Here is a 26,749-nt window from a genome sequence, read left to right as displayed (position 1 = left end):
AAAAACGAAAACGTACCTTCCCTGTAAATGATAAAATAAAAGCGCTAATTGACAGGGAATGGAAAAAACCGGAGAGATCAGGGGGCTTACCTTCCGCATCAAAGAGGAGGTACCCTTTTGAGCAGAAGGATTCAGAAGCCTGGGAAAAAGTCCCAAAAATTGATGGGGCCGTAGCCAGATCCTCAAAAAAGGTATCCCTACCATTAGAGGACTCTGGCGTGTTGAAAGACCCGCTTGACAAAAAAGCAGACTGTTTCCTGAAGCACATCTGGGAAGCTTCAGCAGGTGGATTGAAACTAGCAATAGCTGGTACCTGTACCGCTCGTGCCCTAATGGTCTGGCTGCAACAAATAGAGGACCAGATCAAGGATAGAGTTCCTAGGGACGAAATTCTGGCTAATTTGACACTGGTGCACGGAGCAGCGGCTTTCCTAGCAGATTCCTCTGCAGACTCCGCAAGATTGACAGCTAGGGCAGCAAGCCTGTCAAACGCGGCAAGACGAGCGCTGTGGCTTAAAGGGTGTCCTGGAGATTTACCATCAAAGCATAGGTTATGTTCCATTCCATGCGATGGCCAATTCCTCTTCGGGAAAAAACTAGAAGAGATTTTGGAACATGCGGGGGATAGGAAGAAAAGCTTTCCCCTATTTCCGGGAGAACCTAAAAAGCAGCCCTTTCGGAGGAGGAGATTTAACAGGGGTCGTCCCCCGGGAGATAGAAAAAGCTGGGACTTTAAAGAAAGAAGAGGATCAGGCTATATGTTTAAAGGGCCCTCCACTTCCTCCAAAAAATCTCCCCAATGACATTGGGCCGGAGGTAGGGGGAAGGCTTTCTCTCTTCCTTTCCGCCTGGGCAAATATCTCCCCCCAGTACATGGGTCCTAAATATAATCAAGGACGGCTTAAAAATAAAATTCATCCGTCCGCCCAGGCATACCTTCATAGTGACACCCAGAAGGAAAGCCCAAGAGCAACAGTTGGCCCTGGAGACGGAAGTCTTGGGACTAGTGAAAAAACAAGTCCTACGGGAAGTCCCAGTGCAAGAAGAAGGAAGGGGGTTCTACTCCCCCCTCTTCTTAATACAAAAACCAGACGGCTCTTGGAGAACCATTGTCAACCTGAGGAGACTCAATCAGTGGGTAGACAATTGCTCCTTCGAAATGGAGTCAATCAACACGGCCACAAAGATCCTGTTCCAGCATTGCCTCATGGCAGTGATAGACTTAAAAGATGCTTACTATCACATCCCAATTCATCGAGAGTATCAAAAATATTTGAGAGTAGCGCTCTATGTCCAGGGGCAGGTGAAACACTACCAGTACGCAGCCCTTCCATTTGGCCTGTCTACAGCCCCCAGAGTATTCACCAAAGTGATGGCCGAAGTAATGTCTTTTCTGCGTTCCAGGGACATAGTGATTGTCCCATACCTAGACGACTTTCTGGTAAGGCTGTGTGCACACGCTGCGGATTAATCCGCACGGATTTTGCAAAAACCGCAGATAATCCGCAGGTCCAAAGACCTGCGGATTATCTGCGGTTTTGCCTGCGGTTTGGTCCTGCGGATTCACTATCTCCACAATGGTGGAGATAGGAACCCGCAGCGGTTTCCGCAGAAAGAATTGACATGCAATTCTTTCTGCGGATTCAAAACCGCAGCGTCGGCACAGCGTTTTTTTTTTTTTTCCATTCAAATGAATGGTACTGTACACCGCAGCTAAAACTGCTGCGTGTCCGCAGCGGCCAAAACCGCTGCGGAAACGCAGCGGAATCCGCAGCGTGTACACACAGCCTAATAGGGAGGTCGGAGTCCCACTGCACACATCAAGTGAAGGAAGTGATAGCAATTCTAGTAGGACTAGGATGGATAGTAAACAACCCCAAGTCAAGGATAACCCCAGTAAAACCGCAATCCTTCCTAGGGTTGATATTGGACTCCGAGCAACAACGCTGCCTCCTACCAGAGAGCAAATATGACACTGAGGAACGCAATGTCCCTTTTAGGCTCGTTGACATGCATACTCGCAGTAGCATGGGCGCAGTACCACTTAAGGCAACTACAGTGGGAAGTTCTGTCAGCACAGAAACAATTAAAAGGGCATTTAGAAGGCAAACTATGTCTCTCAGTGGCTGTAAGAGATTCCCTGCTCTGGTGGACTGTAGAAAAGAATCTAACAGCCGGTGTCCCGTGGCAAAAACCAGTCGAAGACATCATTACAACAGACGCGAGTGCCACAGGATGGGGATCTACTCTTCCAGCTAGCAGAACAACATCTGTTATCCATCTCAGCACTGCACATAAAGGGGGCAGAAAATATACAGGCAGACTTCCTGAGTCGCAGGCACCCAAGACAAGGGGAATGGTCCCTAAACCCCCAAGTCTTCCAACAAATAGTTCAGGCCTGGGGCAGACCAGAAATAGACCTGTTCGCTACCGCACACAACTGGAAGGTCAGGAAGTTCTGCTCACTAAACCCAAGGGAAAACCCCTTCGCAGTAGATTCCCCTACAAATACCCTGGAAGTTCATCCTGGCCTATGCATTTCCCCCGATAACAATGATCCCAGTAGTGGTCAGGAAAATCAGGTAGGATCGAGCGAGAATAATTCTTATAGCTCCGTTTTGGCCGAGAAGGCCTTGGTTCTCCCTTCTGAGGCTTATGTCAGTGACAGATCCATGGATACTACCGGAGATTCCAGACCTGCTCTCCCAGGGACCAGTGGTCCACTCTCAGGTGAAGGGTTTCCATCTAGCAGCCTAGAATTTGAGAGGGCGCTACTGAGTCGCCAGGGATTCTCTCCAGGGTTAGTCTCCACCCTGTTGAAAAGTAGGAAGCCTATAACATCCCAAATCTACGGTAGAACGTGGAAAAAGTTCCTAGACTTCCTGGGGGAACCCTTGGGGGATGTAGTGCCAGTGGGACCTATCCTAGAGTTCTTACAGTCGGGGCTACAACTGGGGTTAGCCACTAAGACACTCAAAGTTCAAGTCTCAGCTTTGGGGGGGCCCTTTATAACTGCAACTTAGCAGCCAATAGGTGGGTGTCCCGATTCATAAAGTCCTGTGGCAGGTCAAGGCCGGTCATTATCCCAAAGATACCACCCTGGGACCTCAACCTAGTCTTAGAGGCCTTAACCAAAGACCCCTTTGAACCACTACTAGAACTGTCACCAAAGCTACTTACACTTAAAACTGTCTTACTGGTAGCCTTAACATCAGCCCGAAGAGTCAGCGACCTTCAAGCTCTGTCTATATGTCCTCCATATACACAGATCTTGGATGACCGAGTGGTTCTAAGACCAGACCTGGCCTATCTCCCCAAGGTAGTCCAAAAGTTTCATAGGACTCAGGAGATCTCTTTGCCAACAATCCCAGAAACCCTGGGAGCAAAAGTTCCATACATTAGATGTAAGAAGAGCCATATTACAATATATGTCAGTAAGTAGTCAGTGGAGGAAAGATCAGTCCCTTTTTGTAGCCTTTCAGGGTAGTAGAAAACGGCACGGGGTAGCTAAGAGTACCATTGCCAGATGGATCAGGGAGGCCATTATGTTATCCTACTCCGCAAGTGGCGCTCCGGTTCCAGAAGGCATCAAGGCTCACTCCACCAGAGCCGTGGCTACCTCCTGGGCAGAGAAGGCTGAGGTATCAATTGAACAAATTTGTAAAGCCGCTACTTGGTCCTCACCTTCCACCTTTTTTAAGCACTACCGACTTGATCTGTCTTCCTCTACTGACCTAACCTTTGGTAGAAGGGTGCTGCAAGCGGTGGTCCCTCCCTAAGGTGTCTTATTCTACAAAAGTCTCTTGTGTGCCGTCATGGGAGACGGGAAAACACCAAGGTTACTTACCGGTAGCCGGTTTTTCCGGAGCCCATGACGGCACCTGTATATTCCCCCCCCCCTTTTCACTCCTTTGGTGTGCACTATAGTTTGGGTGTTTTTTTAGTTAGATATAATGTGGTGATAGTTTTACCATGTGTACTAACCCGGGGGGCCTCTCATGCTTTGTAAACCAACTGAAGCGAGGGAGAGGTACTGCCTTTTTATCTTCAGTAGGGTTGCTGTCCTGACTGGGCGGATCCCCTCTCTCATGTGTGCCGTCATGGGCTCCGGAAAAACCGGCTACCGGTGAGTAACCTTGGTGTTTCTGTCCTTTCCTGTCTAGTTAGTTGGGCCCCATCGTTTGCTCAGCCTGTCTTTCTGTCTGTGTTTGTGTTTTCATCTGTTTTTCACCAACAATACATGTTGGGGGCTGTCTATTGCTTTGGCGTCTGCTCTGGGGCAGTTTAGACTTCCCCTTTCTTTCTTTGGGCTTGTTTAGCTCTCCGGCTGTGATGAGGTGTCTAGGGCACCGTAGGAGCCCCCCACGGCTACTGTTAGTTGTGGTGAATAGGATCAGGGGTCTGCAGTCCGCTGGCTGCCAACCTCTCCGGTTTTCTGGACTTGGCTTGTGTTTTTGTTTTATCCTCCTCCGGTGACTCATTCATAACAATTGACTACCTTGCCCACTCAGTTTTTGAAGCTTCAGGAGCGGCGCTTTTTCCATCTTTCATGGCGACTTTGGTCACTAAGGCAATGGCCGCTTGGGCAGAAGTCTTAATTACTGCCTTCCAGGGTACCAATCTTCCTCCGGAGGCAACCAGGGTCGCCAGGCAGATAATTCATGCAGCGGACTTTGTAGTGGACGCTTCTTTTGATGCCGCCAATTGCGCTGCTCAAACTGCTGCTAATGCCATCTCCATTAGAAAAGCCCTATGGCTCTGCGACTGGCGGGCGGATGCCACATCTAAAAGATCGTTGACTTCCCTGCCCTATCAGACTGGTCGTCTTTTTGGAGAGAAACTGGACCAGCTCATTTCTGATACTACCGGGGGAAAGAGTAAATTCCATGGAAAAAGGAGAGTTCCTAGCATCCATCGACATCAAGGACGCTTACCTTCACATTCCGATCTGCCCGTCCCACCAGCAGTTCCTGCGTTTTGCAATTCACGAGGAACACTTCCAGTTTGTTGCCTTGCCCTTCGGACTCGCCACCACACCCAGAGTCTTTACCAAGGTCATGGCGGCTGTCATGACCATTCTCCTCTCTCGGGGAGTGGTGGTGTTACCGTATCTGGACGACCTGGTCATCAAGGGTCCGTCCCTTCCAGCCTGCGAGGAATTCGTGGATATAACAGCAAATACACTTTCTCGCCTGGGCTGGGAGATAAACTTCAAAAAGTCTTTCCCAAAACCGGCCCAGCAGATTTCCTTTTTAGAATTGATCTTGGACACTTCCTGCGAGTTGGTCATTCACCCTCCAGAAAAGACCCAAGCCTTACAACAGGCAGCACGGACCCTTTCCCGACCGGTTTCTCACTCCATTCGTTTCAGCATGAGAGTTCTCGGAAAGATGGAGGCAGCGATGGAAGCAGTTCCATTCGCACAGTTCCATCTCCGTCCCTTACAACATGCATTGCTGTTAGCTTGGGACAAGAACCCGTTCTCCCTGGACCGTCGGTTCCATTCTGTCTCTGCGTGTCAGACAAGCCCTCAAGTGGTGGACACTGAAGTCCTCCCTGAGTCAAGGGAGGTCTTTTCTCCCAGCAAGATGGTTGGTAGTAACCACCGACGCAAGTCTTCTGGGCTGGGGTGCGGTCGTTGGTCAACTCAAGAGTCACGTCTACCCATCAACATCTTGGAGATACATGCGATCAGACTAGCTCTACGGAGTCTCCACCATCTCCTCGCAGGTCACCCCATCAGGATCCAATCCAACAACGCTACGGCTGTAGCGTATATCAACTGCCAGGCAGGTACTCTGAGCAGGATGGTCATGCACGAAGTGAGTCACATCCTCCGTTGGGTCGAGACCAACCATTTGCCCATCTCAGCAATCCACATCCCGGGCGTAGAGAATTGGGTGGCAGATTTTCTCAGTCGCCAGGGCCTTGCCTCAGGAGAGTGGTCTCTTCATCTGGAAGTCTTTCAGCAGATTTGTCATCATTGGGGGACTCCGGATGTGGATCTCTTGGCCTCAAGACTAAACAACAAGGTTCCTCGATTCATTGCCCGATCGCTCGATCCATGCGCCATCGAAGCGGACGCCCTAGTTCTGTCGTGGCATCGGTTCCGGCTCCCGTACATCCCCCCCCCTTCTTCCCTTGCTTCTGTGGGTCATCATAAAGATCAGAACAGAGGGAGTACCATTGATCCTAGTCTCACCAGATTGGCCGGGCATGGTACGCAGAACTGATACAGTACAACTGGGCGCCGACGTCCTCTGGCGACTTCCAGATCGCATGGATCTACACTCTCAGGGCCCGATTTACCACCAGAACTCCGGGGCCCTGTCTTTGACGGCGTGGCAGTTGAATCCTGGATTTTAGCACAGGCTGGGTTCTCTCACGACGTGATTTCCACCATGATTAGTGCTAGGAAGCCTGTGTACATGCGCATCTGTCACCGCACCTGGAAAACCTTCTTTTCATGGTGCAAGGAATCATGGTCAAACCCCTCTGGTGTTTTCCATTCCGGCCATATTGGAATTCGTTCAATCCGGATTAAAGTCAGGCCTCGCGCTTAACTCGCTCAAGGGCCAGATTTCGGCCTTGTCAGTGCTATTCCAACGCAAAATTGCTACCAAACTTCAGGTCAAGACGTTCATTCAGGGAGTCTCCCATGTGGCGCCTCCTTATAGGCCATTCGAATCATGGGATCTTAACCTGGTTCTCTGGGCCTTACAGGAGGCTCCTTTCGAACCGCTGCAGGACGTGCCACTGACCATTCTCTCTTGGAAGGTGGTCTTTCTACTGGCAATTACATCAATCAGACGAGTTTTGGAATTGGCGGCCTTGTCCTGCTGCCCTCCGTTCCTGAACTTTCATCAGGACAGAGCAGTTCTCAGGACGTCCCCGTCCTTCCTGCCCAAAGTCGTATTCTCTTTCCATCTCAATGAGGAAATTGTTTTGCCTTCCTTTTGTCCGGCGCCAGTCCATCGCATTGAGAAGGCCCTCCACACCCTCCCCTCCAGAGGGGCATAGGAAGGGTCTAGCTGCTTCAAAAGAAACACTAGCCAGGTGGATTCGCTTGGCGATTCAGGAATCCTACCGTGTCAGGAACGCGCCTGTTCCAGTAGGGATTAAGGCGCACTCTACCCGCTCAGTGGGCGCTCCAGGCCTCGGCAGAACAGGTCTGCAAGGCTGCGACTTCGTCCAGTCTGCATACTTTTACAAAACATTACCAAATTCGTTCTCGGGCTTCTGTGGATGCAGGTCTCGGCAGACGCATCCTGCAATCGGCGGTACCACAGTGTTAAGTCAGTGGTACGTGGGGTATTAGCAGATGTATGCTCCCCATGCAGGGACTGCTTTAGGACGTCCCACTGTCTGTGTCCTCTAATGAGGCGTAGGAGAAATAGGGATTTTTGTGTACTCACCGTAAAATCCTTTTCTCCGAGCCAATCATTGGGGAACACAGCACCCACCCTGTTTAGCCTATTGGCTCACTGTAGCATTATTAGGTTTTGACATAGTTATGGTTATTGTTGACTATTTATGCTCCTACTGCTTTTTTCACCGAACTGGAGAAATCTCATCCAGCGAGAGGGTGTATACTGCAGGGGAGGAGTTTACTTTTTTTTTCTGGTTTACTTAATGTCCTAGTGGCAAGCAGCATAACACCCACTGTCTGTGTCCCCCTATGATTGTCTTGGAGAAAAGGATTTTACAGTGAGTACACAAAAATCCCTATATTTGGTGAAGTATCATCCGTATCAAATCCCACAGAATCTCTACCGGCAGCAATGCAAATTATCGATTCATTTACTAAAATATCATATTATAAGCTGAACTTGTCCAAATGCCAGGTGCTTTATTATTATTATTATTTATTATTATTATTATTTATTGTTATAGCGCCATTTATTCCATGGAGCTTTACATGTAGGGAGGGGTATACATAAAAACAAGTACAATAATGTTGAACAATACAAGTCATAACTGGTACAGGAGGAGAGAGGACCCTGCCCGCGAAGGCTCACAATCTACAAGGGATGGGTGAGGATACAGTAGGCGAGGGTAGAGCTGGTCATGCAGCGGTTTGGTCGATCGGTGGTTACTGCAGGTTATAGGCTTGTCGGAAGAGGTGGGTCTTCAGGCTCTTTTTGAAGGTTGCGATGGTAGGTGAGAGTCTGATATGTTGTGGTAGAGAGTTCCAGAGTAGGGGTGATGCACGAGAGAAATCTTGTATGCGATTGTGGGAAGAGGAGATAAGAGGGGAGTAGAGAAGGAGATCTTGTGAGGATCGGAGGTTGCGTGCAGGGAAGTACCGGGAGACAAGGTCACAGATGTATGGAGGAGACAGGTTGTGGATGGCTTTGTATGTCATGGTTAGGGTTTTGTACTGGAGTCTCTGGGCAATGGGGAGCCAGTGAAGGGATTGACAGAGGGGAGAAGCTGGGGAATAGCGGGGGGACAGGTGTATTAGTCGGGCAGCGGAGTTTAGAATAGATTGGAGGGGTGCGAGAGAGTTCGAGGGGAGGCCACTGAGCAGGAGGTTGCAGTAGTCAAGGCGAGAGATAATGAGGGCATGGACTAGGGTTTTTGCAGATTCTTGGTTGAGGAATGAACGGATTCGTGAAATATTTTTGAGTTTAAGTCGGCAGGAAGTGGAAAGGGCTTGGATATGTGGTTTGAAGGAGAGATCAGCATCAAGAATTACCCCGAGGCAGCGAGCTTGTGGGACTGGGGAGAGTGGGCAGCCATTTACTGTAATGGATAGGTTCGTTGGGGTGGCCACGTGAGATGGGGGAAAGATGATGAATTCTGTTTTGTCCATGTTAAGTTTCAGAAATCTGGTAGAGAAGAAGGATGAAATAGTGGACAGACATTGAGGGATTCTGGTTAGCAGGGAGGTGATATCTAACTCCATCTGTAAAATATTCAAAAGATTATGAGAATAAGTACCCTTTTAAATGGGGGAACGATAATATTGAGTATCTGGGTATTCGACTTACATTATCAGCAGATAAAATGTTAGCATTGAACTATGAGGCTCTGAGAAAGAAAATTCAAATTGACATGTTACATATGAAGAAGCATGATTTATCTTGGCTGGGCAGGATAGCATCAGTTAAAATGTTCATTCTCCCACAGATATTGTATTTATTCCGCAAACTCCCCATTATATTCCCAATTAAAATTTTAAGAGATCCAAGCCTTGATCTTAAAATATATTTGGCAAGAGAAAAAATCCAGGGTCCAAGCGGACACGCTTTATATTCCTCTGAGTAAGGGAGGCTTTGGGATGCCCCTCAGTGGCCCGTTATTACAGAGCCGCGTTATTCGAACAATTACGATTCATGTGGAATAACGAGGATGACAGTCACTGGATAACAATTGAAAAATATTTAATGGGAACCTCTAAAGTATCAGCTTTTTACCATGCACATCACAATACAGTTCCCAATAGAAATCTAAACATGTCCACAACATTTGATGCGGCTCTGGAACTTTGGAAGGTGCTGACTATTAAATTAGGTCTTATACAAACCACGTTTCTAAAGACTCCCATAGAGACGCTGGAGCATTGCATTTTAGACCTCAAAAATTGGAAAGCTTCCGTAGTTGTCTTGGTTGGGGATATGGATGAAGGGGAGGAATTAATTATTCTCATTATTGCGGGATAGATACAAGGTCCCACAGCGGGACTTTTACAAATACTTGCAGATCTGGCATTTCTTAAAGCTAAGTGCACACGTTGCAGAAAATTTCTGCTCAAAAACCTGAATCCCTTCCCAGAAACCGCACCTATTTTTCCCACGGCGTTTTTTGCGCGGTTTTGATGCGTTTTTTTCCGCAGCGGTTTCTAAAAGCATGGGAGAAGCCTAAACCGCGGAAAAATCCGCAAAATTAATGTGCATGCTGCGTTTTTTACCGCGATGCGGTTTTTTCGCGGTAAAAAACAAATCAATGTGCACAAAAAGTGCAAAATGCATAAAAATGACTGTGCAGCTTCTTTTTAGCGGTTTTATAGCGGTCTTATAGTGAAAACCGCTAAAAAAACGCTGTGTGTGAACACAGCCTCACCGAAAGGAGTGTTTGGGTGCATGCTCCGCCATCTAAACTATACTCTATGCTAATTAATCCGACATCACAAATTAGGGCGTTATCCATAGGCCATGACTGCATGCTAGAGAATACCTTGCCCCCACTATCCACATACCTACAAAAGTGGGAAAAAGACCTTAACCGCACATTCACACCGGATCAATGGGAAGCATCCTTTTTAATTATTGGTAGCCAATCTAAATGTACTAACCACATAGAAAATGCAAGGAAATTGTTATATAGGTGGTATTTCACTCCTTATAGGCTTTCTGGGATGTTCCACGGCTCCCAGATACGTGCTGGAGATGTGGTGATCCTGGAGCAGATATGCTACACATATGGTGGAAGAACTGCGGCAATATTAGACATTTGTGGGAAGCCATTGATCATTTAATATTCCAGATTTGTGGTATACCAGTTTCTCTTAACGCACAGCAGGCACTTCTTGCTATCGATCTGGATTCACTTCCCTATGAGTTCCATACTGTAATTGCACACGTTATCGTAGCGACAAGAATTAAAATTGCTAGCTCCTGGAAAAATTCCCCAAATTCCCTGGGGTTGGACCAGATGATCCAGGAGGTTCCTACCAACTCTACCATTCTATGATTCTCTATGCTATGTTCTATATTGTTAAAGGGAATCTGTCACCTATTTTTAGCCCTATCAGCTGCCGGCACCACCATCAGGGGCTTACCTACAGCATTCTGTAATGCTGTAGATAAGCCCCCCTCGATGAAACATGAGAAAAACAAGTTAGATTATACTTACCGTGGGGCGTAGTCTGGTGCGGTGGGTGTCGCGGTCCGGCGCCTCCCATCTTCATACGATGCCGTTCTCCTTCTTACTTCTGCCTCGGTTCCTGCACAGGCATACTTTCTCCTACGCCTCATTGGGGGACACAGACAGTGGGTGTTATGCTGCTGCCACTAGGAGGACACTAAGCAAATCAGAAAAAAAGTTAACTCCTCCCCTGCAGTATACACCCCGCAGCTGGATGAGATATCTCCAGTTCATGCTTAGTGTCTGTAGGAGGCACTTGGGTCTGGTTTCAGACCCCACCGTTTTTATTTTATTTTTGAATTTTTATGTAAATTTTTATTTTTTAATTGACGGAGTGAAGGGGGCGACGGTTCCTTTCTACCGCCCGCTCTCCCCCGAACCAACAACAGGCAAGCACGTGGATTAACCCTTCACGTACCTTTCCTGCGACGTTTTGGGGCTGATTCCTCTACTTTGGCGATGATGCCTAATGGAAGTTCCCGTCCAGGGCAGGCGCACGTATCGGAGAAGATTTGGGACAGCGCTTACGTAGGCCCTGAGTCAGCCCCATAGCTCTCCATCCCCCTATCACAGGGAGGATCGATTGAGCGTGGCCCCTTTAATAACTCCTCCAGCTCTGCTACATCACCAACTTGGAGGATAAGAGCCTGCATAGAGAGCCGGACAGTGCTGAGCACTGGAGTGGAGGTATGGGGTCGGGTCCTGTCCCCCGGGAGTAGCACTGATGTAGCATCAACGGCGGTGCACCAGTCCCCCCTCCCCCGTGGCGCTACCGCGGGTAGTGCAAAAAATGTAGTCCCCAGCTTTCAGGCCTGCTAGGCCACAATTTAAGTGGCGCCGCCCCGGCCCGCCCACCAACGCCTACCTCGGGTAGGCTCAAAATCCAGGCCCCAGCTTTTCCGGCCTACTAGGTCGCAATTTGAATAGCGCCGCCCGTGCTATTGGCTCTGCCCCCCTCACTTTGGCGCCTCTCAGCCTGCACGAGACGCGCAATCCTAATCTCGGGGGCCATATCCTTTTTACCTCAGCTGGAGACAAGCTGTAAGGCGAACAGCTGGATACCAGGTGACACCGCAGGGCCACGCCATTCCTCCCTGGGGACACAGAATAGGACCGGGTAAGCTGCATCTGCCCCAGATTAAAGATTAACCCCTTCCCAGCACGTTCCCTGCAGCTGCAGCAGACTCTGCCGTTAACCCTTGCAGGAGCGCTATGTCTCAATCCAAGGAAGCGAAGCGGTTTGCAAAAAAGCACACTGCATTTTTTACCGTGTACCTCTTGCAAAGCCCGGCCTCCGCCCAGTCCTGCGCTCAATCGCCCCCTGTCGCCGCTGCTGACGGGTCTCCTGCGTTTAGTACCCCTAAGTGGGCTGCGTCCCTGTCATGGTCGGTGGAGTCTCTGACCCAGGCTATATTCTCTCTCTGGGAGGGCTCTTCAAGCCAGAAGGCGTCCTTGCCTCCCGAGGAAGGCTCTAGCGTTGAAAGGGAACCGTCCTCTAGCAGGGGCCGTACTCGTTCAAGGGATGGTCGGGGCTCTAGAAAGCGGACTCATGACGCTTCCTCTAGCCCTGTTCGCGCTTTTGCATCTGCGACTCCTATTTCTCGCTCTCGCTCTCCCTCTCCCGGAGTTCTCAGCGAGCACGACCGAGTTTGATTCTGACACGTCTGCCCCTCAGAATCCCCCATCTGATCAAGAGTCGCTTGATTCTCTATACGTTCAGTTAACAAGATTCTGAAGTTGGATGAGGATAATGTTCCCGCTCCAACACACATAAGCGGTTCTCAGGGCACAAGTCTACTCAGGCTAAATACCCCTTTGACCCAGACCTAATGAAAGATTGGTTACAGTCCCCTCCAGTGGACCCGCCTGTATCGCGCCTGGCTTCCAAAACGCTTTTGTCCGTATCCGAGGGGTCCTCGATCAGAAACCCCTCCGATCGTCAGATTGACTACCTTGCCCGTTCAGTGTTTGAAGCTTCAGGAGCAGCGCTTTTTCCATCCTTAGCGGCAATTTGGGTCACAAAAGCGATGGCCGCTTGGGCAGAGTCTTGATTACCTCCTTCCAGGACTCCAATCTTCCTCCGGAAGAAACCGCGGTCGCCAGGCAGATAATTCACGCAGCGGACTTCGTAGTGGACGCCTCTTGACGCCTCCAATTGCGCTGTTTAAACTGCCGCTAATGCGATCTCCATTAGAAGAGCCCTATGGCTCCGCGACTGGCGAGCAGATGCCACGTCTAAAAGATCCTTGACTTCTCTCCCGTTTCAAACGGGTCGTCTTTTTGGAGAGAAACTAGATCAACTCATTTCGGATGCTACCGGGGGGGGGAAAGTAAATTCCTCCCTCAACAAAAAGCTGCTCGGCCGTTTCGCAACCAACAACCGGCGCTCTTTCGTTCCTTTCGCAACAACTCCGGTTGGTCCTCCTCTACCTTCTCTTCCAGATCAGGTCCATCTCCGCGCGGAGATAGAGGCTCCCAGGTCTCGTGCAGACCTAACCGTCCTTGGAAACCCAGGCCTAGGGCTTCTGGTTCCAAAGGAGCCAGGTCTCATAGACCTACCCAATGACTTGTTGCGGTATCCGGCGGACGCCGACAAAGTTGGCGGCCGCCTACTTTCCTTCAGCAACACCTGGCTCGCGGTCGTCCACGACAAGTGGGTCAGGAAGCTGGTGTCCTCCGGATACAAGATAGAGTTCTCCACTCCCCCTCCAACTCGTTTTTTCCTTTCCTCTCCGCCCAAGGGAAAGACAAGAGCCTTCCTTCGGGCTATTCAGGCTCTCTTAAGGGACGGTCCCTCATCACGAGAGGTTCAGAGGATTTTATTAAAACCTTTTTGTGGTTGCAAAGAAGGACGGCTCCATGCGTCCCATTCTAGATCTCAAACTGTTAAATCAGTTTGTCATGGTTCGGCGATTCAGAATGGAATCCCTCCGGTCAGTGGTCGCTTCCATGGAAAGAGTTCCTAGGATCCATCGACATCAAGGATGCTTACTTTCACATCCCGATCTGCCTATCTCACCAGCAATTCCTGCGCTTTGCAATTCACGACGAACACTTCCAGTGTTCGTGGCCTTGCCCTTCGGACTCGCTGCTGCCCCCAGGGTTTTTACCAAGGTCATGGCCATTCTCCACTCGCGGGGAGTAGTAGTGTTACCGTATCTCGACGACCTAATCATCAAGGGTCCGTCCCTTTCAGCCTGTGAAGAATCTGTGGAGATAACAGTAAATACACTTTCACGCCTGGGGTGGAAGATAAACGTCGCAAAGTCTTCGCCGAAACCGGCTCAGCAAGTCTCCTTTTTAGGAATGATCTTGGACACTTCCTGCGGGTTGGTCACTCTCACTCCGGAAAAGACGCAAGCTTTACAATAGGCAGTGTGGACTCTTTCCCGTCCAGCTTCTCACTCCATTCGTTTCAGCATGAGAGTTCTTGGAAAAATGGTAGCTGCCATGGAAGCACTTCCGTTTGCACAGTTCCATCTCCGTCCCTTACAACACGCGTTGCTGTCTGCTTGGGACAAGAACCCGTTCTCCGTGGACCGTCGGATCCTTTTGTCCCTGCGGGTCAGGCAAGCCCTCAAGTGGTGGACACTGAGGTCCTCCCTGAATCAAGGGAGGTCTTTTCTCCCATTTAAGATGGTTGATAGCAACCACTGACGCAAGTCTTCTCGGCTGGGGTGCGGTCTTTCATCACCACACAGCTCAGGGTCGTTGGTCAACCCAAGAATCACGTCTCCCCGTCAACATCTTGGAAATACGAGCAATCAGATTGGCTCTACAAAGTGTCCACCATCTCCTCTCAGGTCGCCCCATCAGGATCCAATCAGACAACGCCACGGCTGTAGCGTATATCAACCGCCAAGGAAGTACCCGGAGCAAGATGGCCATGCACAAAGTCAGTCACATCCTCTATTGGGCCGAGACCAACCATTCATCCATCTCAGCAATTCACATCCCTGGAGTAGAAAATTGGGCGGCAGATTTTCTCAGTCGCCAAAGCATTACCTCAGGAGAGTGGTCTCTTCATCCAGAGGTCTTTCACCAGATCTGTCTTCGTTGGGGGACTCTGGATGTGGACCTCATGGCCTCAAGGCTAAACAACAAGGTGTCTCGGTTCATTGCCTGATCGCGTGACCCATGTGCCATCGGAGCGGACTCCCTAGTGTTGCCATGGCACTGGTTCCGACTTCCGTACATCTTTCCCCCTCTTTCCTTGCTTCCGAGGGTTGTCAAGAAGATCAGAGCAGAAGGGGGTGCCTGTAATCCTAGTCGCGCCAGACTGGCCGCGCCGAGCATGGTATGCAGAACTAATTCAACTAGTCGCCGACGTTCCCTGGCGACTTCCAGATCACTCGGATCTGCTTTCTCAGGGCCCGATTTACCACCAGAACTCCGGGGCCCTGTCTTTGACGGCATGCCTGTTGAATCCTGGATTTTAGCACAGGCTGGATTCTCTCCCGACGTCATCTCCACCATGATTAGTGCTAGGAAGCCCGTATCCAGACGTATCTATCACCGCACCTGGAAAATCTTCCTTTAATAGTGCAAGGATCATGGTCGTTCCCCTCTGGTGTTCTCTATTCCGAGCATATTGGAGTTTCTCCAATCCGGACTAAAATCCGGCCACGCGCTTAGCTCGCTCAAGGGCCAAATTTCGGACCTGTCAGTGTTTTTCCAACAAAAAATTGCCACCAAACCTCAGGTCAAGACGATTATTCAAGGAGTATCCCATGTGGCCCCTCCTTAGAGGAATCCATTAGAACCATGGGACCTTAACCTGTTTCTCGGGGCCTTACAAAAGGATCCTTTTGAACCATTGCAGGATGTGTCATTGACCATCCTCTCTTGGAAAGTGGTCTTTCTAGTAGCAATTACGTCTGTCAGACGAGTTTCGGAATTGGCAGCTCTGTCCTGCCGTTCTCCACTCATGAATTTTCATCAGGACAAGGTGGTTCTCAGGACATCCCCGTCCTTCCTGCCCAAGGTCGTTTCCTCTTTCCATCTCAACGAGGAAATTGTTTTGCCTTCCTTTTGTCCGGCGCCAGTCCATCGCATTGAGAAGGCCCTCCACACCCTAGATGTTGTTAGGGCACTGAGACGGTACATCTCTCGGACGGCTCCCTTCCGCAAGTCAGATTCCCTGTTCATACTTCCTGAGTGGCATAGGAAGGGCCTAGCCGCGTCCAAAGCAATGCTAGCCAGGTGGATTCGCTCTGCGATTCAGGAATCCTACCGTGTCAGGAACGCGCCTGTCCCAGCGGGGATTAAAGCGCACTCTACCCGGTCAGTGGGTGCCTCTTGGGCCGTTCGGCACCAGGCCATGGCAGAACAGGTCTGCAAGGCTGCGACTTGGTCCAGTCTGCATACCTTTTCAAAACATTACCAAATTCATTCTCAGGCCTCTGCAGATGCAGCTCTCGGCAGACGCATCCTGCAATCGGCAGTACCTCAGTCGTAACTCAGAGGTACATGGGGTATTAGCAGATGTATGCTCCCCACCCAGGGACTGCTTTAGGATGTCCCACTGTCTGTGTCCCCCAATTAGGCGTAGGAGAAATAGGAATTTTTGTGTACTCACCGTAAAATCCTTTTCTCCGAGCCATTCTTTGGGGGACACAGCACCCGCCCTGTTTAGCCTACTGGCTCATTTGTAGCATTCTTAGATTTTGACATAGTTCGTTACTGTTGACTGTTTAAGCTCCTACTGCTTTTTTCACTGAACTGGAGATATCTCATCCAGCTGCGGGGTGTATACTGCAGGGGAGGAGTTAACTTTTTTCTGATTTGCTTAGTGTCCTCCTAGTGGCAGGAGCATAACACCCACTGTCTGTGTCCCCCAATGAGTGGCTCGGAGAAAAGGATTTTACGGTGAGGACACAAAAATCCCTATTTATCTGCCCTATTGCGGGCAGAGTAAAGTACTGCAGTGCGCAGGCGCGGGGAAAGGTAAGAGGTACGGCGCCTCCGCACTGCAGTACTTTACTCTGCCCTCAACAGGGCAGATAAAGTACGCCTGCGCAGGAGCCGCAGCAGAATTAAGGAAGAGGACTGCATCGTATGAAGATGGGAGGCGCCGGACAGGACACCAGGTCAAGTATAATCTAACTTGTTTTTCTTATCTTTCAGGTTAAATCGGGGGGGGGGGGGGCGGCTTATCTACAGCATTACAGAATGCTGTAGATAAGCCCCTGATGGCAGTGCCGGCAGCTGATAGGGCTGAATTGGGGTGGTAGATTCCCTTTAAGGAATTTGCTCTTCAGACCTTCTGGGGTCATCACACAACACAGAACCAGACACCAATCAGAGGGCAATAAAACTTTCACACTCCTTATCTATGAACTGTTCCAATATTTGTTTATCCCTCTCCCGTAATGACAATTCTGCTTCATGTCACTTGTCTTATCTATTGCGTTATTTCTGTGCTGTTTTGTGTATAAATATGTATAAACGATACGACCTGGTCAGGATCGCTGGTGCATCGCTAAATGGACGCTAGTGAGCTGCCAAACAGGCAGATCTCACCAGCGACGCAGCAACGATCCAGCGATGCTCGGCGGTCGCTCTTACCTGTCACACGGCAGCGATGATGACTACTTACACCTGCGTCCATACGTCGCTAGTCGGCACCAGCGTGACGCCAACGAGGAGAAAATGTCCCAGGACATTCCAGCGCGATCAGCGATATCCAGCGGGGAGACCGGTCGGAGGTACCTGTCACATGTAGAGAGATCGCTAGCGATATCGCTGTTGTCACAAAATCGGTGTCGCTTTAGTGATATCGCTAGCGATCTCGCTATGTGTAAAAGGCCCTTTAGGGCCCCGTCACACATAGCGACTCACCAGCGATCCCGACAACGATATGAACTTGTCAGAATCGCTGGTGTGTCCGCTACATGATCGCTGGTGAGCTGCCAAACAGGCAGATCTCACCAGCGATCAGCACTAGCGACGACAATCGCGCGCTGATATCTAAGGTACACTGCGGGTTTCTAAGCGCGGCGCTTAGAAACCCGCTGTTTACCATGGATATGAGTTGGGAGCTAGCTGATCGTTGCTCTCCCGCCTGCCACAATCAGCGATGCGTGCTGGCCAGCGGGAGACCAACGATCAAAAAAAGTCCAGGGCTTTTGAGCACGATCAACGATACCCAGCAGGGGGGCTGGTCTCTGATACCTGTCACACACAGCGATATCACTGGTGAGATCGCTTTTGCGTCACAAAACTTGTGACTCAGCAGCGATCTCGCTAGCGATCTCGCTGTGTGTGACGGGGGCTTTAGTCTAGCCTGATGAGACCTGCGTAGTCTCGAAAGCCTGCAACGTGTTACCATCTTTTCAGTTAGCCATTAAAAGGTATCAACCACTGAGGACTTTCAATTCTAAATATTCTTCTATATTGTTTGTTCACTTTTTTTTTTTTTGTTTACTCTATTGTTGAGAGTGTAATGTTATCTACATGTTATTGTTAAGTGTGACTGGATCATTCTGACCTTCTACTGTGATAGTATATGTTTGTAACTTTATCCTGTGGAATCTTTCAATAAAGAGTTTAAAAAAAGAAAAAGTGAGTGCTGCTGACCGAGGGCAGATTTCCTGATAATCTGGCATAATGGAACATTGATGTGCCAGATTATCAGCAATCCCAGTCTATGCTTCCATTAATGCTCAGCATTACTTGCACTTTTTCTTCTTTATGACCCTGCATTTAGGCAGGTCTGCTTTCCATATTTCTCCCATTACTGAAAGGGAAGATTTTATTATATTAACCCTTTCCTCTCGCTTTGCTCTAGACCTGCCCGCTGGCACAAAGCTAAAAAGGTGCAGCTGACTCCAGGGCAAACAGAGGTGAAGATTGACCTCCCGCTTCCCATCGTCGCCTCCAACCTAATGATCGAGTTTGCCGACTTCTATGAAAACTACCAGGCTTCCTCTGAAACTCTGCAGTGTCCTCGTTGTAGCGCCTCCGTACCAGCCAACCCTGGTGTTTGCGGAAACTGCGGTGAAAATGTCTACCAGTGCCACAAGTGCAGGTCAGCCCGCAATCGGGTTACACAAGCCCTGCAGGTGTTTTTTTTGTTTTTTTTTATTTGCAGTATGTTATGTTTTCTTTTTTTTTTTTTTACCTTAGATCCATTAACTATGACGAAAAGGACCCATTCCTGTGCAATGCTTGTGGATTTTGCAAATATGCCCGTTTTGATTTCATGCTGTATGCAAGACCTTGCTGCGCCGTAGATCCCATTGAGAATGAGGAAGATCGGAAAAAGGTGAGGCGGCAGACGAGGTTTATCTAGTTGTATCTAGTGTGAGAATTATATGCCACTTTATCAAAACTTCCACAACTTTCTAGTGCACTTTTGTGTTTTAAGAGATGAGCAAATCAATTCCATGGCCGCCAAATGGGAGTCCTGTAAAACGTCTCCTACCTGCCATGTCCTCAGCACGTTTTTTGGTTATTGGGCCCGGTGTGATGTTACACTGGGCCTAGAAGTCAGAGGAGGTGCAGGTAGGAAACTGTTCGCAGACTTTCCGTCCGGCGGCCATTGACTCTTGATGTCGCTGCTAGACAAAGTTCCTGTGAATCGATTTTGCTGATCACTACTTTTAACTCACTACCGTTGTACTGATCTCTGCTTGTTGTCAGTGAATGGGACTCCTCTAAACCAGTCCTGTCCACGCTTCTAGTAACTATTCCCATCTCATGTATTCATGGCTTATCCACTAGCTGTACCCCATTAGTCTGACCCCTGCAGGTCCCACCTGTTGAACCGCAGCTTTCTTGAGAACAGAGAGATTTTCTCCTTTTATTCTCTGGGAGTTGTGGATATTGCCCAACATGCTTGCTTGATGCCACCTCTATCAGACATTTGTGGCATTTTCTGTCCATACGTTTCATTTACAGGCCGTCACCAACATCAACACGCTGCTGGACAAGGCGGACAGAGTCTATCACCAGCTCATGGGCCACCGACCACAACTAGAAAACCTTCTGTGCAAAGTTAACGAAGCCGCCCCTGAGAAACCACAGGTAAGCGCCATATTTGACATCCCTGCGTCATCCCCTTCGTAGCTCGTCTGCTGTCACATTGCTCCCCTTCCCGTATAGGATGATTCTGCCAACGCCGGAGGGATCAGCTCCACCTCGGCCAGCGTGAATCGGTACATCCTGCAGCTGGCGCAGGAATACTGCGGGGACTGCAAGAGCTCTTTTGATGAACTTTCCAAGATCATCCAGGTAATATTGCTAATCTGAAGACCACTAGTGATGTATTAGGAGACGCCGACAGATTACTCCTCCTGGGCACTTTCCTGACGGCTGAATTCTATTTTCACAGAAAGTATTTGCCTCCCGTAAGGAGCTTTTGGAGTACGATCTGCAGCAGAGAGAAGCCGCCACCAGGTCCTCCCGCACCACGGTGCAGCCAACGTTCACCGCCAGTCAGTACAGAGCCTTATCGGTGCTCGGATGTGGTCATACATCCTCCACCAAGTGCTACGGGTGTGCCTCAGCTGTGACCGAGCACTGTATCACTCTGCTACGCGCCCTTGCTACCAACAGCACCATACGGCACATCCTTGTGACACAGGGTCTCATCCGGGAACTGTTCGATTACAACCTTCGCCGTGGTCCTGCATCCATGCGTGACGAAGTGCGACAGGTCATGTGCCTGCTCACCAGGTAGAACTTAAACCATGTGCTGCTTTCTTTATTTTTTGGGGGGTTTTTTTGCATTGCAGGTTATTTTGATTCATTTTCCAGGGACAATCCAGAAGCCACTCAGCAAATGAACGACCTAATTATTGGAAAAGTATCTACGGCCCTTAAAGGACACTGGGCAAATCCTGACTTGGTAAGTCTGATGTATCCAATCCATGGGTGGGGGGGGAATGCGCTCGCTATTCCTTGGGCGGGGGGGGATGCGCCACCCCTTTTGGGTTTCCTCCACACTTAGGCACCATGCAGAGAAGAATGAATGGTCAGAGTTTCCGCTCTCGTACACAGGACGTGGTTTATCAATTAAAGTTAACTTTAGTCCGCAATATTACATTTTACCTGGTAACAGCTTTGTAGAATAACAATGAGATATTTCATCCTCCAGATTATTTAATCTACTAAATTCTGCTGTTGTAACCTGATATGTTGATGAATTGTCAGGCTTCTATAACCTTCTTGTGATGGTTTCCAATGTTGCAATTCTGTCTTCCAGGCCAGCAGTCTGCAATACGAGATGCTGCTGCTCACCGACTCTATATCCAAGGAGGACAACTGCTGGGAGTTGCGTCTGCGATGCGGTATGTACTACAACAGGTGTTTGTCACCACATACAGAATTTTAAGATGTAGCAGAAGTTTTGTAAAGTTGCTGTGAAGTCTCCCTCTGTGCCGCCACATAGTGCTGCGTCATGCGATCTTCTATGTATTGTGACCCGGCTCCGTCTCTTGCAGCGCTCAGTCTCTTCCTGATGGCTGTGAACATCAAAACCCCGGTGGTGGTGGAGAACATCACATTAATGTGTCTGAGAATCCTGCAGAAGCTCATTAAGCCCCCAACGCCAACCAGCAAGAAGAACAAGGCAAGTCCGACTCCTGTGCTCGTCTCCGCTCCTTCTAGCGCCCCGTTATAATATCAGGTTCTCCAGATACAGACACATATAATGATCTCTGTGTCTTGTGTGTCTTTGCTCCAGGACGTTCCTATGGAGGGATTAACCACAGTGAAACCATACAGCAACGAAATCCACGCTCAGGCCCAGCTCTGGCTAAAGAGGGATCACAAGGCCTCGTACGAGGCCTGGAAGAAGTGTCTCCCTGCCCGAGGTGAGACGCTGTATGGCCAGATTCACATGCAGCGTGTCCGCTTTTATCCATGGTGTAAAAGTTTAAAATCTACAATGGATTTGGTTTTACAAAATCAATTGTGAAATTGCAGATTTCTTTATCGCTTCATTGGGGGACACAGGTTACCATGGGTGTATACTGCTGTCGCTAGGAGGCTGACACTAGGTAATAAAAAAAAAGGAAATAGCTCCTCCCCAGTAGTATACACCCACTGTCAGGAACCAAGTACCTCAGTTAATGTTAAAGCATTAGGAGAAGCAACCAAAAACTCGACACATGTACCAACTCAGCAACAAAAGGCACGTAAGCCCAAAGACAGTACAAACAGGGAAGGTGCTGTGTCCCCCAATGAAGGCTCCAAGAAAGAGATTTTACGGTGAGTACCAAAAATCCTTCATTCTAACTTGGGGGACACAGGTTACCATGGGACGTCCCAATGCAGTACCCAAGGGTGAAAAACAGAAAACAATCAAAGAAATAAAAAACCTAGGTCGGCTGGTGCATAACCCGCCACCTGAAACACCTTCCTTCCCAGGTCTGCATCAGACTAGACATGGGTATGAAACTTCTAAAACTGTGAAGGTGTATAATGAAGACCAGGTCGCAGCTAACAATCTGTTAAGCCGAAGCCTGGTGACAAACTGCCCAGGCAGTTCCCACTGCCCAGGTGGAGTGGGCCTTTATCCTTGGAGGAAGTTGTTAGTCCTGAACGAGGTATGCCTCCAATATTGCTGAACAAAACAAAAGGGGCAATAGTGAACCTGGAGGCTGGGAGTCCCTTACGACGCCCTTCAGAGATGGTCGAATAGGGCATCAGAGAGGCGAAAGGGAGCAGTCCTTGAAAGATATACTCGGATAGCTTTGACCAGATCTAACTTGTGGAGGGACCGGAGAGGGACATAGAGAAGGAAGGACAATAGAGAAGGAAGGTGACCTGTGTCCCCAATGAAGGCTCCAAGAAAGATATTTTACGGTGAGTACCAAAAATCCTTCTATTTACTTCACGCCTGTGTGCACATGTACTACGTGAGGATTTGGGTGTAGTATTTTATGCCGTGTGTGAACCCAGTGCAGTTCTTACACATGTCAGTGCAAGGGAGGTTTTCTCCTACGCCTCATTGGAGGACACAGACAGTGGGTGTTGTGCTACTTGCCACTAGGAGGACACAAAGTGAAAACAGAAAAAAAGTTAACTCCTCCCCTGCAGTATACACCCTCTCGCTGGCTGGAATGCCCCAGTTCTTGCTTATTGTCTGTAAGAGGCACTTGAGTCTGGCTTCAGACCCCACCGTTTTTATTTTCATTTTTGAATTTTCTGTAAATTTTCATTTTTTAATTAACGGAGTGAAGGCGGTTCCTTTCAACTGCCCACTCCCCCCGAACCAACAACAGGCGAGCACGCGGAGTATATCTCTCCGTACTCTTTCCTGCGACGACTGGGGCATACCTGATTCTTCTGGGCAATGGTTCCTTTATGGTCCCGGTCTCCCCGCATGGATACTAGGGCAAGCGCACGGAGTGCAGGAGAAGACTTTGGAAGCGCTTTCGGGGATGCCCTGAATCAGCCCCATGGCCTCTCCATCCCCCTGCCCATAGGAAGGATCGATTGAGGTATACCCCCTTTAAGAACTCCTCCGGCTCTGCTACATCGCCCGGGAGGTGCGATCTGAATCTCCTGGACAGCGCAGCCGGTGCGAGCACCGGACTGGAGATATGGGGACCCGGCGCTCGCTGCGTATAGGCTCAAAAATGTAGTCCCCGGCTTTTCGGCCTACTTGGCCGCAATTTACATAGTGCTGCCCACGTCTTTGGCGCCTTTCGCTCTGTATGAGAGGTGCCTTGCTAGTCTTGCTTGCCCGATCGCCATGGCAGAACTAGGGCGTCCGCTCCGATGGTGCATGGGTTGCGCGATCGGGCAAGCAAGACTAGCATGGCAGCGTTGATGGCCATTTTGAGGATCAGAGGTCTAGTGCTCATCCCGTACTTCGACAACATCCTCATCAAGGCTCCATCCTCTCAGGCTCAGGAAAACCTGGCCAACGTTCTCGACACCCTTTCCCTTTTCGGGTGGCTTGTCAACAGGAGGAAGTCCTGCCTTGTTCCAACTCAGCGCCTCATTTTTTCTAGGCATGCTATTCGACACCCGTCAGACGAGGGTTTTTCTCCCCAAAGAGAAGAGGGCAATACTCCAGCAGCAGGGAGTTTGCTCTCTACAAGGCCCTCAGCTTCCTTCCTTCCACTCAGACATGAAGGTCGTAGGGAGGATGGTGGCAGTGTTGGAAGCGATCCCCTTTGCCCAATTCCATTCAAGACCATTTCAGCAAGCCATCCTTTCGCAGTGGGACAGGTCTGTTCTCACACTGGATCGTCCGATTGGGCTCTTTCCTAGTCAAACGGTCTCTCAATTGGTGGCTGGCATCCTCCCTCATCTTCCAGGGCCGGTCCTTCCTGCCCGTTCTCTGGCAGGTGGAGACGACTGATGCCAGCATTCTCGCCTGGGGTGCGGTATTTAGTCATCTGACTGTCCAGGGACGTTGGTCCGCACAGGAATCTTCTCTGCAGATCAACGTCCTTGAAATAAGCGCCATCCTTCAGTCCCTCCTTCACAGTGAGAGGCTTCTCAGGGGTCTGCCAATCCGGGTTCAGACAGACAGAGCCACGGCGGTGGCATACCTCAATCACTAGGGAGGGACTCTGAGTTCCTTGGCGATGGCCGAGGTATCCAAGATCCTGCTTTGGGCAGAGGTGTCGTTTCCAGCGATATCCGCAGTGCATATCCCCGGCATGGACAACTGGGCCGCCAACTTTCTCAGCTGCAAGGTTTTTGCGGCAGAAGTGGTCCCTGCATCAGGAGGTCTTCCATCAGATTTGCCTTCGATGAGGGACTCCGGCTGTGGACCTCATGGCGTTCTGGCTGAACAGGGAAGGTTCCACGGTTCGTCTTCAAGTCCCGTGATCCTCTTACGGTGGGCGCCAATGCTCTGGCCATTCCCTGGTCACAGTTCGTGTTTCCTTATCTGTTTCCTCCCCTTCCCCTTCTTCCCAGACTATTGAAAAAGATCAAGGCGGAGGGGGTGCCAGCCATACTGATCGCACCGGATTGGTCCAGGAGGTCTTGATTCGCGAGATCGTCAATCTTCTCGCGGATGCTCACTGGAGGCTCCCAGACAGACCGGATCTGCTGTCCCAAGGACCGATCTGTCACCAGAATTTTCTGTTTAGTTTAATGACTTGGCTGTTGAAGCCGCGGTACTGAGAGCGTCCAGATTTTCAGATCGGGTGATTCACACTATGATCCGGGCTAGAAAGCAGTCTTCTTCCAGGGTCTATTATCGAACCTGGAAGGCTTATTTCAGCTTGTGTGAGTCCAATCATATCCCTCTTTTGTCCTTTTCTCTTGCTTCTATTTTGGCGTTTCTCCAGGCGGGACTGGACGCTGGTCTTGCCCTTAGTTTGCTAAAGGGTCAGGTATCAGCGCTTTCCAGTCTCCTCCAGAAGAGTTTATCCTCCCGCTCTCAGATTAAAACCTTTCTTCAAGGGGTATTGCATGCGGCTTCTCTGTACCAAACTCCCGTGGACCCCTGGGACCTCAATTTAGTCCTGGAGGCCCTGAGGGGTTCTCCCTTTGAACCTCTCAGAGAGGTTTCCCTGTCCTTTCTGCCCTGGAAGGTGGCATTTCTCGTGGCCATCACCTCCATCATGTGAAAAATGAGGATGAATGAACTCATGGAGATCAACATCCAACACTGCGGAGACACCATCACATGTTTCTCAATGCGGTGATTCTAGAGCAATGCCCCCATCCCTTATGGGAAATATGTAAAAACATGCAAAACACAAGCCGCGGAGACACCATCACATGTTTCTCAACGCAAGCAATGACTAGCCAGGTCTTTCCCCGGGAAGGAATAACTACGGGAAGGGCAGTATCCAATGAAGGAAACCACCTATGCCAAAACATGGTATCCACAGACAGCTGTTTCGGGGTATTGCCCCTCATCAGTGTGGAGTAGGAAACTGGCCAGTAGGAGCAATGCCTAGTTGAAGACTGTGAAAAATGAGGATGAATGAACTCATGGAAATCAACATCCAACACTGCGGAGACACCATCACATGTTTCTCAACGCGGTGATTCTAGAGCAATGCCCCCATCCCTTATGGGAAATATGTGAAAACATGCAAAACACAAGCCGCGGAGACACCATCACATGTTTCTCAACGCAAGCAATGACTAGCCAGGTCTTTCCCCGGGAAGGAATAACTACGGGAAGGGCAGTATCCAATGAAGGAAACCACCTATGCCAAAACATGGTATCCATCTACAGACAGCTGGTTCAGGGTATTGCCCCTCATCAGTGTGGAGTAGGAAACTGGCCAGTAGGAGCAATGCCTAGTTGAAGACTGTGAAAAATGAGGATGAATGAACTCGTGGAAATCAACATCCAACACTGCGGAGACACCATCACATGTTTCTCAACGCGGTGATTCTAGAGCAATGCCCCCATCCCTTATGGGAAATATGTAAAAACATGCAAAACACAAGCCGCGGAGACACCATCACATGTTTCTCAACGCAAGCAATGACTAGCCAGGTCTTTCCCCGGGAAGGAATAACTACGGGAAGGGCAGTATCCAATGAAGGAAACCACCTATGCCACCTCCATCAGGCGCCTCTTGGAGTTGGTGGCCCTTTCTTGTCGCCCTTCTTGGTCCTTCACCAGGCTAAGGTGGTTTTGCGGCCCCCGCCTTCCTGCCCAAGGTGGTGTCCGCTTTTCACCTAAATGAGGACATTGTTCTCCCTTCTTTTTGTACTGCTCCGAATCTGGAGCGTTCATTGAAAAAGCTGGACCTGGTCAAGGCGGTGAGGGTCTATCTGACTAGGAACGCTCTCTTTTCGTCATTCCAGATAGTACGCGTAGAGGCCTACCGGCCTCCAAGGCTACGATTGCTCGCTGGATCAGAACTGCAATTTTGGAGGCTTACCGGGTCAAGAACAGAGTGCCTCCCCCTGGGATTAAGGCTCACTCTACCCAGGCAGTAGG

At 49.7% G+C, this 26,749-nt stretch overlaps 1 protein-coding gene across 14 annotated transcripts in view; it reads left to right on the top strand.

Moving 5' to 3' along the window:
- The window catches only part of UBR4 (ubiquitin protein ligase E3 component n-recognin 4), a 134,137-nt gene that overhangs the window by 70,549 nt on the left and 36,839 nt on the right, over positions 1-26,749 (top strand). For all 14 annotated transcript variants that reach the window (XM_073570313.1, XM_073570316.1, XM_073570312.1 and 11 more), the window contains 9 exons: positions 18,659-18,898; positions 18,997-19,135; positions 19,771-19,896; positions 19,975-20,103; positions 20,204-20,547; positions 20,629-20,719; positions 21,077-21,161; positions 21,315-21,442; positions 21,557-21,686. In XM_073570313.1, coding sequence (XP_073426414.1) covers positions 18,659-18,898; positions 18,997-19,135; positions 19,771-19,896; positions 19,975-20,103; positions 20,204-20,547; positions 20,629-20,719; positions 21,077-21,161; positions 21,315-21,442; positions 21,557-21,686 — 1,412 coding nt within the window. The remainder of the gene's footprint in view (positions 1-18,658; positions 18,899-18,996; positions 19,136-19,770; positions 19,897-19,974; positions 20,104-20,203; positions 20,548-20,628; positions 20,720-21,076; positions 21,162-21,314; positions 21,443-21,556; positions 21,687-26,749) is intronic.

Source organism: Dendrobates tinctorius, unplaced genomic scaffold (assembly GCF_039654945.1).
Source record: "Dendrobates tinctorius isolate UK_male_01 unplaced genomic scaffold, ASM3965494v1 ptg000028l, whole genome shotgun sequence".
In the NCBI taxonomy this organism is placed as follows: domain Eukaryota; kingdom Metazoa; phylum Chordata; class Amphibia; order Anura; family Dendrobatidae; genus Dendrobates; species Dendrobates tinctorius.
The sequence above is the reverse complement of the archived record's forward strand: the minus strand, read 5'-3'. Positions and strand labels throughout refer to the sequence as shown.